This window comes from Grampus griseus (genome assembly GCF_964374135.1).
Source record: "Grampus griseus genome assembly, chromosome: 15".
NCBI lineage: Eukaryota > Metazoa > Chordata > Mammalia > Artiodactyla > Delphinidae > Grampus > Grampus griseus.
In genome coordinates this window covers 7,425,342-7,443,263 of record NC_139009.1, presented here as the reverse complement: position 1 = coordinate 7,443,263, position 17,922 = coordinate 7,425,342, and the positions used below count along the sequence as shown (strand labels likewise).

The following is a 17,922-nucleotide window of genomic DNA, read 5'->3' as shown; positions in this document are numbered from 1 at the left end:
ATGACCCAGCTACCGGCTTCTCCAGTCTCGCCATGGCCCCACCACTCACCCAGGGCCCGTTTCCATTCTCACCTTGGGTGATTTAAGCCCGATTCACTTCACCCTGAGAATGAACCAGCACTTCCTCAGCTGAGGACTGGTCCGCTTCTCTTTGATTTGATTCAGGCCACAAACGTGGGGCACCTCCTCTTTGTCTGACTCTGCGCTGGGTGACAGGCAGTGAGGCCAAGTCACCCCAGCCCTCCCCTCCAGCTCTCAGGGTAGGGAAAAAGGGCAGAACCAGCTCTGAGGAAAGACACAGCAACAAGTGCGAACCGGGGGAGAAGACCTATGCGGGGTCCGAGGGTCAAGAAACAGGCGAACTTTACCCATCTGCTCTAATCAACTTGTTGGTTTAACATCTATTTTCTTAGCTTACGCTCTCTCCATACGATGGAATATGAAAAAGCCATTAAGGAGGAGCGAGTATCTCTATGCATACTGATAAGACTATAATGCAAAGCAGATGAAAAAAGCAAGTTGCAGAACGTTAAGTATAAGTGATGACATTTGGGGGATGAGAAGATTCTTGAAACCATTAACTGGGATGATCTATGGGCAGTGGGGCTGCGAGGAACTCACTTTCCACAGTACATATTTCTGAACTTGAATTTTTTTTTTTACAGTGTTCATGTATTACAACTATTCAGGAGAAATAAAAAGTACAGTTTTGAAAATGTCATACATTGATAGTTTTGGAAGGAATTATTCTTGCATATACTCAGTTTTACTGAGCTTAAACAAGATATTAGGGACCTCCCTCTCGACCTCTCACTTGAGCAAAACGGGCATCCTGTAAGGATGGGCAGGCTTTGCCACACTGGGCCTAAGAAGCCCTGATTTTCAAGGTAAGCAGGGACAGACTGGGGCCCGTCTACACTGTCGATGGCTGGAACACTCCAGGTCATCTCGAGTGTCCCTTCAGCCCAGCGCCACGATCCTTGCCATTACAGGGGTCTGAGATGGTTCAGAGGATGAGGAACCACCATCAGAGCCGGTCTGTATTTGGACAGAACCACAGTGGCAGCCACGTGGAGGATGCACTGAACGCAGGCGCCCAAGTAACAGCTGGGCGGGAGAGAAAGCAAAGGCAGGATGGAGCGCTGTCAGGGGTGCGTGAGGTGCAGGGAGGTGCGGGGGGACGTGAGGATGAGGCAGCGGAGGTGTCCAAGCGGGCCCTGAAGGTTGAGGAAGGACCTGAGGCCACCGGTAGAAACGGAGATCAGGAGGAAGGGACGGGGAGGGAAGATGAGTCAGGAATCCAGTGAAGCCGGTCGGGAAGTGCACGGCAGCAGAGACCTAGGAAGCCTGGGCAGGAAAGAGAGAGCAGGGCAGTCAGCCTGGCGGAAGGGGCCCAGCAACACCACCCCAGAGGGGCCGAGGGGCCCTGGAGCCTGCAGGCCAGAGCAGGCCAAGCTTTGGGAGAAGGGGGCAGCGGCCGTGAGCAGTGCTGCCGAGACCCCCCCATAGTTCAGGACACGGGATATGTTCAAACACAGGAGAAAGCAGGTTTCAACAGATATTTCCTGTTTGATCCCAGTTTTGTAAAAATTTTGTAAAAATAATGCGTATCTGCGGAATCTAAAAAGAAATGATACAAATGAACCTATTTACAAAACAGAAACAGACTCACAGACTTAGAGGATGAATTTGTGGTTACCAGGGGTGAAGGGTGGGAGGAACGGACAGTTAGGGAGTTTGGGATTGACATGTCCACACTGCTATATCTTAAAGGGATAACCAACAGGGACCTACTGTAGAGCACAGGGAACTCTGCTCGATGCTATGTGGCAGCCTGGCTGGGAGGGGAGTTTGGGGGAGAATGGATACATGCATATGTATGGCTGAGTCCCTGTGCTGTGCACCTGAAACTATCATCACAACACTGTTAATCGGCTATAGTCCAATATAAAATAAAAAGTTAAAAGAAGTTATGCATGTCTGCAAATTTAAAGAAACAAACCCCAAAACTCTGAAGGATGCTGGTACACCAGCATGTTAGCAGTGTTTCCTCTTGCTGCTTTCACTCTTTGGGATTACCTATAGTTTCTACAAAACAGTGAACCTAGTTTGCATTTGTTTAAAAAAAAAAAAAGGTAAAGTAAGTTTAGCTGTTGTTGGTTCGGTTTGGTTTGGGTTTTACTTTTTGTGCGGCCTTGAGGGTTAGGCCTCAAAGCTCAAGGATGGAGACGGTCGGTGCTGGTGTTTCTTCCAGGAGCCCCTGGCCCCTGGTGGGCTGCACAGAGGGGGTGGGCGCAGCAGGACACTAACCCCATGACCGGCAGGAAAGGGCCAGAGCACCGGACAGCAGGGGCCCTCAGGACTGAGGGAAGGGTTATTTGACGGAGGAAACCCTAAGCCTGTTGCCAAGAGCCAGGAGTTGCAGAGGAAGAGGGTAGGAAAGCCAGGGCGCGTCCCAGAGGAGGCTGGAGGGGCCAGAAGAGGGGTGGCAGAGCCCAGGTGGCCCCGGAGCTGGCTACGCCCGCCCGCCCACCGCAGGACAGCCCAGGGTGGGCGTCTCGTCCACGCACCTGAGCACAGACTCCACAAACACTCTCAGGGCCTTGATGTGGATCCAGGCAATAAAGGCTTCGCTGAAGTTCACCTTGAGCCATCGCAGCAGCGGGCCCTGCAGGGACAGGAGTGCGGTGACCCCTCCCGGCCAGTCCACCCAACGCCCGGCCAACAAAGGACGTGGGTTTCGACAGAGCAAGCCCCGAGCTGAGAAGAAACGCCCAGGGGCCAGCAGGAGCAGCGAGGCGGTCCGACGAGGCCAGGGTGAGGCCCAGGCCCACGTTCTCCAGGGCACCTGGCGCTGGGGCAGCTCAGTGGGCCTGCCAGCCAGCACACGCATGGGGCCATCACCCACCGGGCTGCGGGGGGCGGACAGCCCCTGACCTCGGGGCGTTCAGAAGGCAGCCAGCAGGCTTCTGGCTGACACTGCGCCGCCGAGGAGCCCCCCCTTCTCGAAGGCTCCACTCCAAGTCCCGGCACCATCCACCAGCCGCCACTTCCAGGGGGTTCCTCACAGCCCCACTGCACGTGGCCACAGCCACTGTCGCTAATGCTGGCATGGCTGGTCCTCCTCGGATGCCCACAAAGGTCAGGGGTGGGTCAGGGGCGGGCACCCAGGGGAAGAGAGCTGAGCTGCCCGACCACCATCCCCCAGCCGGGACCTGCCCCATCACCAGCTCCAGCCACCGCCAGCCAGGACAAAGGCACCCTGGCCAGCAAGCACCAATCATTGCTGGGGGAGGGGGAGGGGGAGCGGGAGGGGCAGCTCTCAAGAGACCCTGCAGATTAGGAGGAAGGCATGATTCTGGAATCCCTGAATTTAAGACCTCAAAAGCCATAGTAGATAACAGGAAACACAAGGATTTGCTTTCTCCAAAGATGCCTGCGCGGGCAAGGACATGCGAGCCGGGGAACCCCAGGGCTCCCGGAGAGATGCTTACCTCACCCTCGCCCTCACTCTCTCTCTCTCTGTCGTTCTGCCCCGCAGCGGGCCTATCAGGGTTCCCTAGCGGGGTTACCTTAACCTGGTGGTCCGGGAAGGTGGATGATCCCTTTTTAAGAGCAACACAGGAAGTTTGCTAAAGGCACAGAAATGATTTATTAATCTTTCAGCAAACATGCATCACAAACAAACAGAAATCATTCTCACGGCCTGAAAAGCACCTGAAGGTGGGCTCAGGCATGCCGGCCCACCCTCGGCACTTGCGTGCTGGTTGGACTGGAGGTGTGCCGGTGCCATTGGCACTCCCCCTCCAGGGCGGGGGTGTTCAAGTCCCCGGCTTCCATATTCCAGGGGCAGAGCCCACAGCCCCTCCCCCGGCCTGGCCTCGGCCAGGAGCTGCCCCTCCCTGGACCGTCTGTGCAACCAGCTCCGCCTTCCGGGCTGTCTGGGCTGAGTCAGGGTGTCTCTCCCAAGTCCAGCTCACAGTAGCCTCCTTGGCCGTCAGGATGCACTTAAGCATGTTACATGCAGAAAACTGGTCAGGCGTGCTGTTAGCACACATTCGACCCTTTATCAACCTTCTCTGCAGACAGGTGCAAAGAGCGGGAAAATCCCATCCTGTGCTCTCAAAGGGAACTGACACCCAGGACCTAGGTAACAAAAGGACGGACGCAGGATGCTGGTCCTATGCACCTCCAAAAAGCCTAAAGGGGGAGAGAGATTCTTAAGAAGCCGGGGTCGGGCTGACCCCCGCTGACCCCTGCTCGCTGGCGCCCGGCAAGAGCCTCGCAGGCAACTTCGAGTTTCCAAGTTAGTTTGTCCTTCGGAGCTCCGCTTCCCCTCCACGGAGACCGGGCAGGGCTCCCGGGGTGGGGGAGCAGGGAGCGGAAGTCTACACCACACGAAAAAACGCCAGTGAGCAACCTGAGACAGGGGCGCAGGCGCTGGGCTCGGGTGTATCACCCGGGGGTCTGTGCCAGCGCGGAGGTGGGTGCCAAAGACTCGCCCTGGTCACCTGTGAAAGGTGCCACCGCCTAGCGCCCTCCAGAGACACCGCGGGGGGCTCGGGCCAGGACTAAAGCAAGCAGGGAAAGGGCTCAGCTAAAGAGAAGGCTGGAACCTCCTGGGATATTAGGGTTCCGGGCGAGCTCAGGTGGAGGAGGAAACCCTTTGTATCTCAGCTCTTGCTGGTGAGCATCTTTCCTGCCTGGTGAGTCGGGTCCGAGGCCAGGGGCTTAGGGCTCCAGCTCAGTCCTTAGTCTCAGGAAGGGCCCGGGAGCCTTGGCCCAAGCCCGACAGACTACGGCTCTAAGAAGTGTGTGTTCCCTCGGCGCGCACACACGTGTCCACACACGTATGCGTGCGTGTGCGCGCGCGTGCCTTTCTCCTCGGGGACAGAAGGGTTTTATACGATCAGCTCCCATTTCCTCCTCAGAGGGGGATGGGTCCATCCAGTGGGGCTCTGGGGACCCCATTTCCGGGGCCCCGTGGCTGGTTCTCACTCCTGATGGGACCAGGTGTCTGCAGTCCCTGTGCAAAGGCCATGGACCCAGAGAGGTCAGGCGGGATGCACAGAATCCCCCAGCCCGAGGCAGGAGGAGGCCCGGGGCACAGGCACAGCCCCACGGGAGGCACTGGCTCTTCACCCAAACACACACTCACAGCTTCGTGTTTACACACCAACTTTCCTCACCCCTCCCTTCCTCTCTACTCTAGAGGCTGAACTGGAAGTTGCTCTGAGAACCCTCCCTGGGGGGACTGTAGGGCAGGGGACCTGAACACATGCCCCCCGGCTCAGCCCCGCTCTGAGCTGAAGGATGCTGAGTCCCGAAGGTGCCCATTCTACAGAGCGACTTTCTCAAGGCTACCCCATTCACGTTTCAAAAATGAAAATCTGTTTCTCTCTCTCTTGAGCTCAGCTGCCCTCACACATGAGAAGGTTCTGAGTGGCTGTGGCTGGAATTCTCTCGGATAAGCACCCACTCTTTGCTAAAAGCCTTGGGGAGGTAAATACAGGTGCCGGTGATGGGGATGTCACAGTACGCCTGGACGTCACACGGACCAGGGCTTCGGGTGACAGCTACCTGCACTCTCCAAGGTGGCGGCCCTGGTACTCTCAGCACAGGCGCTCCTGCCCGGAGCCCTGATAGCCTCGCTCGACCCCAGGCGGCCAGGTGGGGTCCTCTCCCAGGGCCAGTGCCCGTTCACCTCTCAGAGCCTCACTTCCTCCTCTGCAGAATGGAGCTAAGAGTTCCTTCCCGGAGGGCAGTGCCGGGCTCCGTGAGATCTCCTACAGCAGGGCTCACGGCTCATGTGTCACCTCTAGGTTACCAATACTTGTCACCCTCCCCCAGACCCTGTCCGGCAGCCCCAGGAGTGTGCACCGGGCAAGTAGGGATGTTGGCGTGGGTGTTGGGACTTAGGCGGGGCCCTTCTGCTCCAGGCCTTGGGTGCGCGGGCACCAGCCAACGCCTTCAAGAAAATCCTCGGGGCCTGTATCATAGACTCACGTATTGTTGCTTCCTATCCGACAGCAGTCTGGTCATCTCTTCCCTTTCCCTTTTAATTTCTTTTTCATCATAGTAAAATTCACGGACAGTGAACCTTAAAACAAGCAAAGGAGAGGCTTCCGCTAAGAAGCTTCCAGTCAGAGCAGAGACCCCCCCCCTCCAGTGGAGACCAACCAAACCCGGAGAAACCCACCGAGGCCAGCCCTTACTTATTCTCTTTGGCTTTGGTTTTGAAATCGTCAATCACTTTTCGAAACAGAGTCACGGTGAAGAGGCCACACTCGTTGTCCTCAGCTACCAACCTGTGGGAGAGAAGCGTTTGTTCACTGGACTCACCATCAGGCCCCGGAGCTGGGCCGGAAGGAGCCTGTCCTCTCCCCGGCGGGGTGGGTTGCTGCAGGGGGAGCCTGGTGGCCCTGGCGGCAGCGAGGGTGGAGAAAGCGAGGGCGTCCCTTCCTAGCGCCTAACTCCTGGCTGCGCGGTGTCAGCTGCCGGCGCCTTCCCGGCGTCTCCTCTCCTTCTCTCACCCTCCAGGCTAGGGCTCCAGGGGTGACCCAAACGCTGAGACCTGCTCGGATCTGGGGTGTGCTCCAGGTCATGAACTGGCCGAGAGCAAGCTGTACGCAGGTCTCAGTCACCTGCTGCGCCGAGCGGGGCGCGCCAGCTCTCACACGCTGTGGTTGCAACGAAGCAGAGGAAAAGGTTCCAGATGGTGGAAACCATCCCACGTGGGCATTTCACGTCCAACGGCACAATGTTCTAATCAGACACGGTCTCCCTGGCACACCTTGATGCAGGACCACTGTGGTCGCTGTCCTCAATGTGGGGGTCACTGGGGCCCGTGGTCTGAGCGTCTCTGAGTCCCGCTGGCCAGATGACCTGACCATGGGCGCCCTTGGGCCCAAGCAGGGTCTCGGGTCACCTTTGCTGCTTCTCCGAGCCCACACCCATAGGGGCTGACCCAGGTTCCAGAAACCTTTCCAGAGTAAGCTCAGCAGACTCTCAGGTGCCCCCCGACAATGGAGGGCCTGGGGGTTCTGGTCTGAGAAGTCAAGCCACCTCCTGAAGCAGCCTCTCCTGGCAGGAGTTCCCAGCACTTGGCCATGGAGAGCCAGCATTGGAGAGCAGTGAACGCTCCTGCCAAGCAGGCCAGCGTCGAGGGCCAGCTCCTCTGCCGGCCTGTACGCCCTCCTCCTCCAGCCTCCCCTGGTGACCTCAGGCTGTGACTGTCCTGGCCCTGCACCCTTCAGTTTAGCTCCTGACTGCTCTCTCCAGTGAGTTTGTGACCCTGGGAGAGCCAGCAGGCGCCCCAGGCCAGAGGCCTCTGGGCTGGGATGGGAGTGGGCAGGGCTGCCCAAGACTCGTTGAGAAACCATTTAAAGTGCAAGCTATTTCAGGCATGGGAAAAGGCACAGAGAATACACACCCACGTATTCCCCGCCCAGCTTAAGACATAAAACAATTTCATACAACAGAAGCCCCACATGCCCTCCCCAACCTCATTCTAATCCCACCCCTAGGTCACCGCCGTGCTGAGTTTGGCGTTTCTCATCCTCAAACACCCACAATTCCATGCACCTGCATTACCCAAGTCACATACAGTTTAGTTTTGTCCATTTTTAGATTTTAAATAAATGGCTTCGTGCTGTGTGTCCCCTTCTGCAACTTGCTTTCCGCTTAACACCACAGAGTGAGATTTATCCCTGCTCATGCCCGTAACGCTAAACTGTTGATTTTCCCAGCTGTGTGGTATTCATGGTTCAAATATGTTCCTCTATCCCCTCTGCTGTCACTTTTCCAGCCCTCACTGGCCGCTCCTGCTCTGACTCCAGCAGGCCACACGTCGAGACTCTTTTTCTCCCCTGCTCGGGCTCTGTGGCCATCACAGCCAGGCTCTTGATTGACCCTCAGGTGGGGAAGAATCCAGGCCAAGCTGAGAATGCAGAGCAGAGCACAGCGCAGGCCCTGCATGCCCCGAGGGCCGGAAGGTAGTCAGGGAGGGCTTCCCGGAGGAGGGGGCAAGGAAGTGGGATGCTGAAAGATGGAGGGAGTCTGGCATGTGGCTGAGTGTGTGGCTGTGAAGGCACAAGTGTGGAGGGCTGAAGGCACTTGTGCTCTTGGGGCATGTTTGGTGGCTAGGTGCCCCAGAGCACCCACACATGCCCCCGCCACACCCCAGGCCCTGGGGCCAAGCTGAGGTCTCACTTACTTCGTCGACCGTGGGACCACCATGTCCGAGAGGGATTCGTAGGTTTTTTGCCATTGTACATAGCTTGGTCTGTGAGAGTACAGAATCGTTCAGTGATTTTTTGCAGAAAAGACTGTGGAGTGTCCTAAGAGTCCAGGAAGCTGCATGCCCCTTTCCCTGAGGGCCTGAGAGGAGCAAGGCTAGGGGCCAGACAGAGCCCCAAACATCCCCTGAGGCACTGCCGTGGGCTTTGGGACCCCTGTCCCCAGCCCCATCTGGGGCTTAGCCTCCCCATGAGGCCCCAGGCACCATGGAGCGGCCGTGAGAAGGACTCAGGAGATTCCTGCTGGGGGCTCTGATCCTGGCCCTGTGTGAGCGTGGGCAAACCAGCTGACCTCTCCGGCCGCAGGACAAGGGAACAGTAACAGCCCCCGCTTGACCCCAGGCGTGTTGTGAGGGAAACGAGCTCCTGCGTGTGGCATCGGGCACACAGCAGATGCCTGAGAAATGACCGCTTCTGTCACTATTACCGCCACAAGCACTGTCACCTGCTCCCCTGACCACCCCACAGCTGCCATTTAGGGCTCCAGGATCTAACCATGGGGGACTCCCGCTTCATCTCTGTTGGGCAGGACGAGTGTCCTTCTGTGATCACCAAACCAGATGGAGACCCCAAACCACTCCCCTTCCTGGTCCACTTACTTGGGAACAATGACCAGAAGTGTGATCAGATACTCAGAATCCAACACAAAGTCTTCTTTGCTCACAATATCGCTCAGTGTCCGAGTGAAGAGGTTTCCCCTGAATCCACGCGGGACAAAGGGGTTGTGATCAGCAGAAAAGCACACAGAGGCATCCCTGGGCCTGTGGGATGCCCAGACCCCCAGCCCTCCCACGACACGCAGGTGTTGGGACAGCAGGGGCAGTAGGGGACAGGAAGGGTCAGGACGCTTCCTGGGGAGGGGGGGGGGCCCTGGGCTAAGTGTCCCCCGGCTGTGTGTCTGGGCGCCCAGAACTGCTGTGCCTGGTGAGACCCCAGGTCCTATCACCAGTCACCCGAGCTGAATCCAACACCTCGGTCAGCTGCGCTGCCCCGGCGCAAGCCACCGGCTGTTGGGAGGGGATCGCTGGCGCCAGGCAGCTTATGTTACCCCAATGGAACACAGCGGTCGGCTCACGCCACCACCTGGGCCACTCCGGGCAGAGACAGGCCCAGAAGAGGGCTCCGTTTCACTTTACACACCTTACAGGTCCAGCAGCCAGGGGACATTCACCTGAAATAGCTTTGTACGTGTGTCCAGTGGAACCTGTCTCATCAAGGTCATGGTATTTTTAGCACAGGGACCAAGGCTATTGTATCAGCCAATGGGCCAGAACACAACTACTGGGACGGTCTGTAGCATCAGCACGTAGGCCATGAGGTTAAATACCCAAGCGCACGTTGCTTCCCGAGGAAAGAGTTCTCGAGCCCTTAGTCAAGGCAGAAGCTTTAGGTAAAAAGCTGTCCCACAGGGCTCTCCAGACTGCCCCGCCTGGAATCCACATGCCCTCTTCCCCATGCCCACCAGCCATCACGGATAAGGCCCTTAGGGTCCCTCTCCAAAGGCACCCTGCAGTGCCCGTCTGTCCCGGACTCCTTACGCTATCAGAACTTATCTGTCCCGTCTTATCTGTAAGACCTTATCTTACACCTGCACCCCTTGCGCAAAGCAGACTTTCCATAAATATTTGTTGAGTGAATAACTGTGAGCTCTCCAAGTGCAGAAATGATATTTTATTCTGCTTTGTATCTTTAGGGCCTAGCATAAGGCCTGAGTATGGTGGGTACTTAATAAACATTGATCCGAAGAAGAAAAAGAGAAACATCAGAGGGAGATGGAGACTGTCGGACCCTCTTCACCCTCCCCTCCTTCACTCCGTGTATGTTCAATCAACCACTTACTGTTGGCCCTCCCTGCCCAGCACGTAACTCCTGAAGAGGCAGGAGTGTCTCCGTGTCTGTCTGTCCATCTGGCTGGCTGGCTGTCTCTCTCAGACACAGATACCCAGCTCACCCAGTGATCTGAAAGGCCCGTGCAGGAGCCCGGCTTGGACGCTGCCCTGGCCGGGCCCTGAGGCTGCAAGGAGCGTGGGACCCCGAAGACTCACGTGGATTTCTTCTCCAGGTTCTCCAGATTTGTCTTCAGAGCGTTGTAGGCGGCCGTGCGGGACTTCAGGTCCGTCTCAATCTGTGCCAGTTGCTATTTGGAAAAGCAAGAGTTTAAAGAGTTGGCCGAACTTTTCACAATTGCCGCAAATTGCTCCTGGCGCACTTAAGGAAAACGCTGTACCCCGCCCGTTTGCCGGGATGGCTTGCGTTTTTCTCCCCTCTGCTCTCCCAGACCTTCCAGCATTTGACCCTACAGTGAGCTCACCCCGGGAGGCAGGGAAGGGATTAATGGCTTTTCTAGGATCACTCAGCAAGCTGAGTCTTGTCCCGATTTCAAGCCCATCTCGTGCTCTCAGGGCCCCCAGGGCCCCAACTCCATGTGCTCTCAGGCTCTGCTAGAGGTCAGCTCGGGCTGACCCCCATCCCGGCTTCTCGGGGGACCCGCTGTAGCCCAGCCCCGACCAGCACCCAGGTCTCCAGGCTCAGCTGTGCCCCACGGCAGCCCCTTCCTGTTCTGTGTAGGTAGGAAGGCTCTTTTCAGTTTGGAGGCAGGTCACCAGCCTGACGTTAGGGATATCCCCCTGTTCTGGAAGTTTCGGGAGCACGTCCAGGATCCCCTCCTGCGGTGGGCAGGGAAATGAGGCTCAGCTCTCCAGATGCCTGGCCTCAGGTGCCCCACCTGCTCAGCCGGGGTGATAACTCTTCCACAGCAGTGAAAGAAAAATGCTCACCAGGCCCAGTTCAACGGAAGTGCTCAAAACTCAGCAGCTGTTACGACGATCACCGCAAATCAGTATCTCGAGGTCGCTGAAGCCCGCGGCTCAGCGACAGCGGCGAACCCCTCTTGCACGTGGGAACTGTGGGGATTTTCTGGCTCCCGCTTTAACAGCAGGGTCCACGAACACAGAACGGGCCCGACAAGGCACGGCACCCACACCACGGAATACTGTGCCAGCGACACGGTGCCTGAGGGCTGGTCCCACCCGGAGGAAACACATTCAGGGACGCTTCCCTGGTGGCCCGCCCTCGGCTGCGAGGGGACATTACATCGCACCAACACACACAACAGAGCAGCACACCACTGCTTACGGGAATGTCTCGGGAATCACGACACAGAAAAAGGAGGCAATCTATAGGATGTGCCATTTTGAGTTGAAATGTATAGACTTCTAATATAGATGAGAGGATCCGCTTTAAACTTGTAAACACTGGTTACCTTTAGGGAGATTAAAGGGAGTGGCAGTTGGAGGGGAGGGGACGTGTGGGTGATGTGGGGGGGGCTTTCATCTTTCGATTTTGATTGTTTGATTTTTAAAATAAGATTTATAATTTTTTTTTACAATTTTTAGAACCTTTTTACTTTGAAATGATTATCGATTCACAGGAAATTGCAATGATTATCGATTCACAGGAAAGAGGTCCCATGTACCCGTCTCACCCATTGCTAACATCTCACATAACAAGAGTACAATAGCGTAACCAGGAAATTGACGTGGCTACGAGCCACAGATCTTGATTTTTAAAGTAAGATTTATACATTTGTCTTTTTTTAAAGGAAAAAAAATCAAACAAAAAATCCTGTGTCGTCTTTATTCTTATGATTTTACCACAAGCCAAGGAAAAACTAGAGTTTTAGAAAAACTGCAGTGTTTAGAAACCCGCAAAACAACGAGAGGAACTAAGACTTGGGCACCCATCAGGCCCGAATTTGAATGTCAGTTCCACCTCTGGCTGTGTGACGTGGTGTCAGCTCCTGAACCTCTCTGAGCTCAGTGCCATGGAATTACCATGAGCTGCTACAGTCCTCAGAGCAGGTCATCCAGAAAGGTGAGCCCTTTCTTCAACAGACTGAGCCCCTCAAGGGCAGGCTGGGTCTGGGTGATCTCTGCGATTCTGGGCAGAGCGGCCGGCACAAGGCGGTGCTTCAAGAACATGTCCAGAGCCAAGCGCTCCCACAGTCCTGCCCCTTCTGGCATGTGGCTGGCGTGCACTTCCCACCACCGAGGGGCAGGTGCGCCAGGCAGAGCCTTGAGACCCCCTGAACCTCCCTGCACAGCACCCAGAGATGCTTCAGGTGGTGGAGACGCCAGCGGCCGCTGCCCGAGTGGTTTGGAGGGAGCAGGTCCCCGTCGAGCACCGTGGACATGTGTGCGGTAGGCATAGAAACTGTTTGCTATGTTATGCCGGTGAGATTTGGGAGCCTTTTTGGAACTACACCGTGACCCAGCCCGTGGAGACGGACACAGCCAGGGGCTGGGTCCCCATCCTCGCTCCCCTTCATTAGGGGAGGCAGGTGGGCTCAGTTCCCAGCTGCTGGGAGGGTCGGGGGCCCAGCCCTGAGAGTGTCAGCACAGGGCGCCTCCCAGGTGGGGAGACCCGTTCGGACACCTAGAAGACACTGGGCGCTTTCAGAGAAGGGAGTTCCTCTGACTAGGACGTCTCCAGTTAACAGATTTAGATCTCGCGATGCGGGGAAGAGGCCTGAGCCAGTGCTGAGGGCAGCGCTCCAGTGCTCCTGGGGCGGGACGGGGTGAGGGAGACGATGCCCGGAGCCTCTGTCTGGCCGGCCTCAGAAAGCTGATTCCTGGCAGTGGAGCCAGCCCAGGGCTTCCTTGGGAAGTGATGCCAGGCATACGGCCCAACCGAGACCTGCATCCCCATCCCAGGGCAACACTTCGACACCTGCAGGTCCTGGGGGATGCCACGCCACCTCTCAGCCAGCTTCCCCGTCTGAAAGCAGAGGAAGGCGACACCTACCCCATAGGGGTGACGTGGGAAGTAAAAGCCCAGCATGGCTCCAGGCACACAGGGAGCGCTTTCCAAACCAGTGCCCTCCTCTCCACCCTGCTTTCCTGCCAAAGTCACTCTTTGGGTCCCCCGGACTAGAGAGAAGCCAGGTCCTGTCCTCTACAACTGCTCTGCTCCCCCGCTCAGCTGATGCCCCAATGCACTCTGGGAACCCTCCTCACTGCCTGCGTCCCCAGGACAGCCATGCCGGCGAGCGCTGTCCCCAGTGGACGTTTGGCACAGCCCTGGCCATGCTGCCTAGCTCGGTCTGGCCTCACCAGAGCAGGGCGGGGAGCGGCCAGTCCCACAGACTACTGTGTGCTTCCAGCTTGGGGGTGGAGGTGCACAACACCCTCCTGGATGCCACACCTGGCACAGGTGCTCTGGGAGCCCCTCCTCGAAGGGCCTTCCAGAATCATTGCCCAATCGCCCCAGGAGGGGCTGGGACCTATGATGTAAAGGGGGCCCGATGAGCTGCACCCAGATTCCAGAGCCTTCTGATCCCACCTGTGCTCCCAGAGACACAGGCCAGGCGCCAGCCTGCCAGCAGGAGATGCACAGGACTGCAAGGGGGTGGGTCCCAGCAGCCCATCGCCTTCACCTGAGCCGCCCAGACACACCTGGGCGCTTCTGTCGCGCTGAGACAACAGGAGGGCTTTGTTCCCGGTCTGGCTGAGATGCTCCCCAGCCACCCAGCCACAGGAGACGTGACATATTAGGGGCTCTGTGCATCTTAGCGGGAGGGGAGGGACAGTGGCCATAAACCATCAGGCTAAACCTCAGAAGCTTCATCAGCGCCCACCCTCAGGGAGACCAACGGGAGTCAACACGCTGCAAGACACCCGCGATGTCCCCAGAGGGCTCCGCCTTGGTGCTCTTATTAACGCAGCAGAAGCTGGAGGCCCCCCGCTCACCGAGACAGTGAAATCATGAGGGCAGCACCCACCGGCCTCCCCACTGTCACTAGGGGTGGGACCCCGGGAGATGCCTCCCGGGAGTTAGGGCTCTTAAGCCAAACTCTCCACGGAAGCAGATCGTTTTTGTTAAGTGAACAATGGCCGTCGGGGTCGGGAGAGTCAGGGTGGGACTGACTTCTCCAACAGCACCTTTCAAAGGGGAGCGCAGTGAACAGGCGCCGGGGTCTGGGGTCAGAACACCAGGGGCTCAGAGCACCCGTCGAGGGCAGTGTCCTGTAAGACGAAGCCACCCTGCCCGGTGGCAGATCTGGAAGAGGTGTAGGGAGGACAGGTGGTCACCAAGCCGTCTCCAGGGCTGCCCTGAAACCCAAAGGTGTCTGACCTCGCCCAGCGCACGGAAGGCCACAGCTCAGGGCCCAGTCAGGGCTGGCGGGAGCCAGACGGGAAGGGACCCCACCCAGGGCCACTGGGCAGGGCGAGGACCCACCCAGCCTCCCGCCTCCGGAAAGTCCCTCCTCGCTTCGCTAGGGTGCAAACGCCGTGCAGCTTCACCCCAGATGGTCGGTGACGCCGGTCACAGCAGTGTGACGTCCCCCAAGAGAAGGCCCTTCTCTTACCTTTGCCAGAGTGTCTGCTATGCTCACCAGCGGCTGCTTTGCAGGGTACTTGGCCATGTCCCATTCGAAGTGGGTCACAAAGGACGTTAAGTCCGCTGGAAGAACATAAACACATTGCACCGGATAGTGGACTCCCTGTCTCTCCTGAGACGCAGGCAGGCCAAGCATCCCCACTGAAACCGAGGAAGCGATGAGAGAAACGGAAGGACAGACCCAGGGCGCCCTCCCCCTCTGGGAGAGCAGACGCTCCCCACGGGAGCAGAGGGCCAGGCCAAGCATCAGCCAGGACCACGGGTAGCCCCACCCTCAGGATGCTGTAGAGGTGCGCTCCTGCGCCCAAGCTCCAACTCAGACGCTGCCCCAGAGCCCCGCGCGTGGGAAGCCCTGCCCTCCCAGGGGGTGGCCACGGAGTCGGAGATGTTCTGCGGCACCAGATGAATCCCCTGCCTTTTCCAGTTGGTTCGACCACACTCCCAGCTGAGTTGTCAGTTCAAGGTACCCCAGAGAGCCCCTAGCCAACCCCCAAGACCCCACAGCCACCATGGGTGCCACCTGCCCAGCAGATGACCATCTCCCTGCCTCTCCCACGTCCCAGCGCTAGACATGGGCCAGGTCCTCACACGCGTCTATTTCAACACAGGCATTTTCAACATTAGCGAAATACTGGAGTTAGTGAAGGTGGTTTTTACCACCTGGTACAGACGTGCATTTGTCAGGGTATGTTCTTTATATAAAAGTGCATAGTGAGTGGAACACATCAGTGTTTTTTCAAATTTTCTTTTCTCTCTTACTTTCTCCGAAAGCAAGCCCAAACCTGTGTGCTCAGGGTGTTTGTGACTGTCTCTAACCGGCCGCGGGTGGAGGAAGGGGCTGGGAAGTCAGGCAGCGGCGCCTTGGGGCCCTGGGGCGTGTTAGTAACCAAACCTCTTTGCACCTCAGCCTCCTGACCTGAGAAGTGGGTGCGCGAAGGGGTGTCCGCACACCTCCCGAGGGCCCTCTCTCCTCAGGTGAGCTCTAGGCACATTGAAAGGATGCGACCCGGGGGCCAGCTGCAGGCTACACCCCGGTCCATTACCCCTTCAGTGTAGGATGCGCTACGGGGGCCCCCAGAATTCCATGAACCCCAGCAAGATGGGCCTTGCTAACCTGGGTTCTCACCCCAGGTTATGTGGACGCCGGCCCTTCACGCAGGTGAAAAGGGACTGGTCACCGCTCCCTCAACATTCAGTCACCGCGACTGAAGGCCAGCTCACTACTGTGCTGGGGACGGCAGACCGTAGCCCCCTCGCCTTCGAGGGGCTCCCTGTTTGCTCGGGACACGAGTCAAACATGACACCACAGTGAGCAGTGTACACATGGCTGGCAGGGGCTGAGGAAGGAGGGGGAGAGCCCACACCTGCCTCCTGTCCTGGGGGGCACTCCAAGGGCTTCGTGGGGACCCCGTATTCACGCAGGGACGGAATGGGACAGAGTTTGCCACGTGGCCAGTGAAGGAGGACGCCGGGCATCAGGCAGGGTGGACTGGAGCGTCACATGCGGGGCATGAGGACTCCCTGGGTCACGCTGATGGAGCGGGGCGTCTGGACGGAGGGGGAACAAGAAGGCCAGGGAGGGTCAGGAAAGTCACGTCTGCACCTTCTCCCGTGGCGATACACACACCAGGGCCACCTCCTGAGCCCCTCGCACATGCCAGGAGTGGGACACGCGTCACTCCAACCTCAACAGCACTCCGGAAAGGTCACCAAGAGGTCAGGACATAGCCGGGGGGGGGGGGGGGGGAGGACATTGGTGCTCTGAGGAGCCTTCTCTGGGGCTGTGAGGGAGACAGAAGGGAAAGCTAAGAGGGGCCCATGCCCGGGGAGTAGAGGCAGGGGGCCAACAACGGCACGCAGGGACAATTACCCCTGGGGCACGAAGGAGGCTCGGGGTACACCTGGGTTTCCAAGTTGGGTGACTAGGTGAAAGGAGGGGATGCTCACTCAGCCAGGCAGCGGGGAGGCGGCAGCCTGGGATGGAGCAGAGGCGAGCGGAGACGGGCTCCGCTTGGGACGAGTTAAGTGGGATATTCGGGTCAGTTAAGTTCCCTCACGGCAGATGGAAATGAAGTGGGGCTTGGAGGAGGGAAGCAGGCTGTGGGAGGGAGGTCAGCAGGATGACGACGCTGGTGGTGACCATTCCAGTAGCTGACGCTGGCTGGTGCTTTACTGTGGCCGGGACGCATGCGTTACTTCAGTTCATTTACCCTTCAACCCTGTTCAATGTTATTATTATCTCCATTTCAGAGATGAGGAAACTCTGGCACAGAGTAAGTCGTGTAACGTCCACCAGAAAAGGAGACAAGGAACGCGGAGGCCAGGGAGGACCACGCCCCTTCTCCGCCCCGGCCTCAGGCAGGAGCGGCCACACTCTTGGGGGACAGGGAAGCTGCCGTTGTCGGCACCTCCGCAAGAACCACACTCCGATACCTCTGGTCTCCTGATTTAGAGGGTCCTTCAGATTCCAACGGTGTTGGGATTGACAAGAGGGCCTCTGAGGCACCAAGGGTGGGGCCCTGACCCAAGTGGACTAGTGCCCTTATGAGGAGAAACCAAAGAGCCCCCACGCCCCCCGTGCTCCCACCAAGCAAGGGCCGTGTGAACATACAGGGAAGGGAGCAGGTTCTCACCAGGAACCACATCCTCCATCACCTTGATCTTGAATTTCCAGCCTCCAGAGCTGTGAGACATAAACATCTGTGGATTAAGCCTCTGGTCTGCAGTACTTTGATACGGCAGCCCGAGCTAATGCAGATTTTGGTATTAATTTGGTTATTAACATGGATTTGGAGATTGCTACACTAGGGCAGGGAAATGACTGTGTAGGAAGGATCCAGGCCTCGGAGGAGCTGCATTGAGGTCTGCATGATGGCAGGGGCGCAGTCAGAGGCAGAACTGACGGTCGCAAAGGACTCCTCGTGTGCCAGCAGTCACCCGATCCTGCTACTGGACCCTACTGTGGGCCAGGCCCTGGGCAAGCACGACGGTCACACACCTCCCATGCGGTCACATGCTGCCCGGTGGGAGCCATCGCCCACCACACAGGGCAGGGAACAGCCCGCCCTAGGCAGGTGCCAGGCAGGTATGTGCTCTAGAGACTCCTGCCTCTGCCCACCCCAGACCCCTGGGCACACCACCACCCAAGCTAAGCCACCCCCGACTCCTCACTCTCTCTCTCACTGCTGCTCTTGTCCTAAACATCAGGCTGGAGACCAACTCCTGC

At 57.8% G+C, this 17,922-nt stretch overlaps 1 protein-coding gene across 7 annotated transcripts in view; it reads right to left on the bottom strand.

The window, feature by feature from the left end:
* Positions 1 to 17,922, bottom strand: part of ATP6V1C2 (ATPase H+ transporting V1 subunit C2) — a 54,481-nt gene that overhangs the window by 3,644 nt on the left and 32,915 nt on the right. For 4 of the 7 annotated variants that reach the window (XM_082671981.1, XM_082671983.1, XM_082671987.1 and 1 more), the window contains 8 exons: positions 14,665 to 14,759; positions 10,343 to 10,434; positions 8,897 to 8,995; positions 8,216 to 8,284; positions 6,216 to 6,308; positions 6,007 to 6,100; positions 3,495 to 3,632; positions 2,571 to 2,668 (listed from right to left, as the gene is read on the bottom strand). In XM_082671981.1, coding sequence (XP_082528107.1) covers positions 2,571 to 2,668; positions 3,495 to 3,632; positions 6,007 to 6,100; positions 6,216 to 6,308; positions 8,216 to 8,284; positions 8,897 to 8,995; positions 10,343 to 10,434; positions 14,665 to 14,759 — 778 coding nt within the window. The remainder of the gene's footprint in view (positions 1 to 2,570; positions 2,669 to 3,494; positions 3,633 to 6,006; positions 6,101 to 6,215; positions 6,309 to 8,215; positions 8,285 to 8,896; positions 8,996 to 10,342; positions 10,435 to 14,664; positions 14,760 to 17,922) is intronic. The other 3 variants (XM_082671984.1, XM_082671985.1, XM_082671982.1) reach the window with 2 other exon arrangements.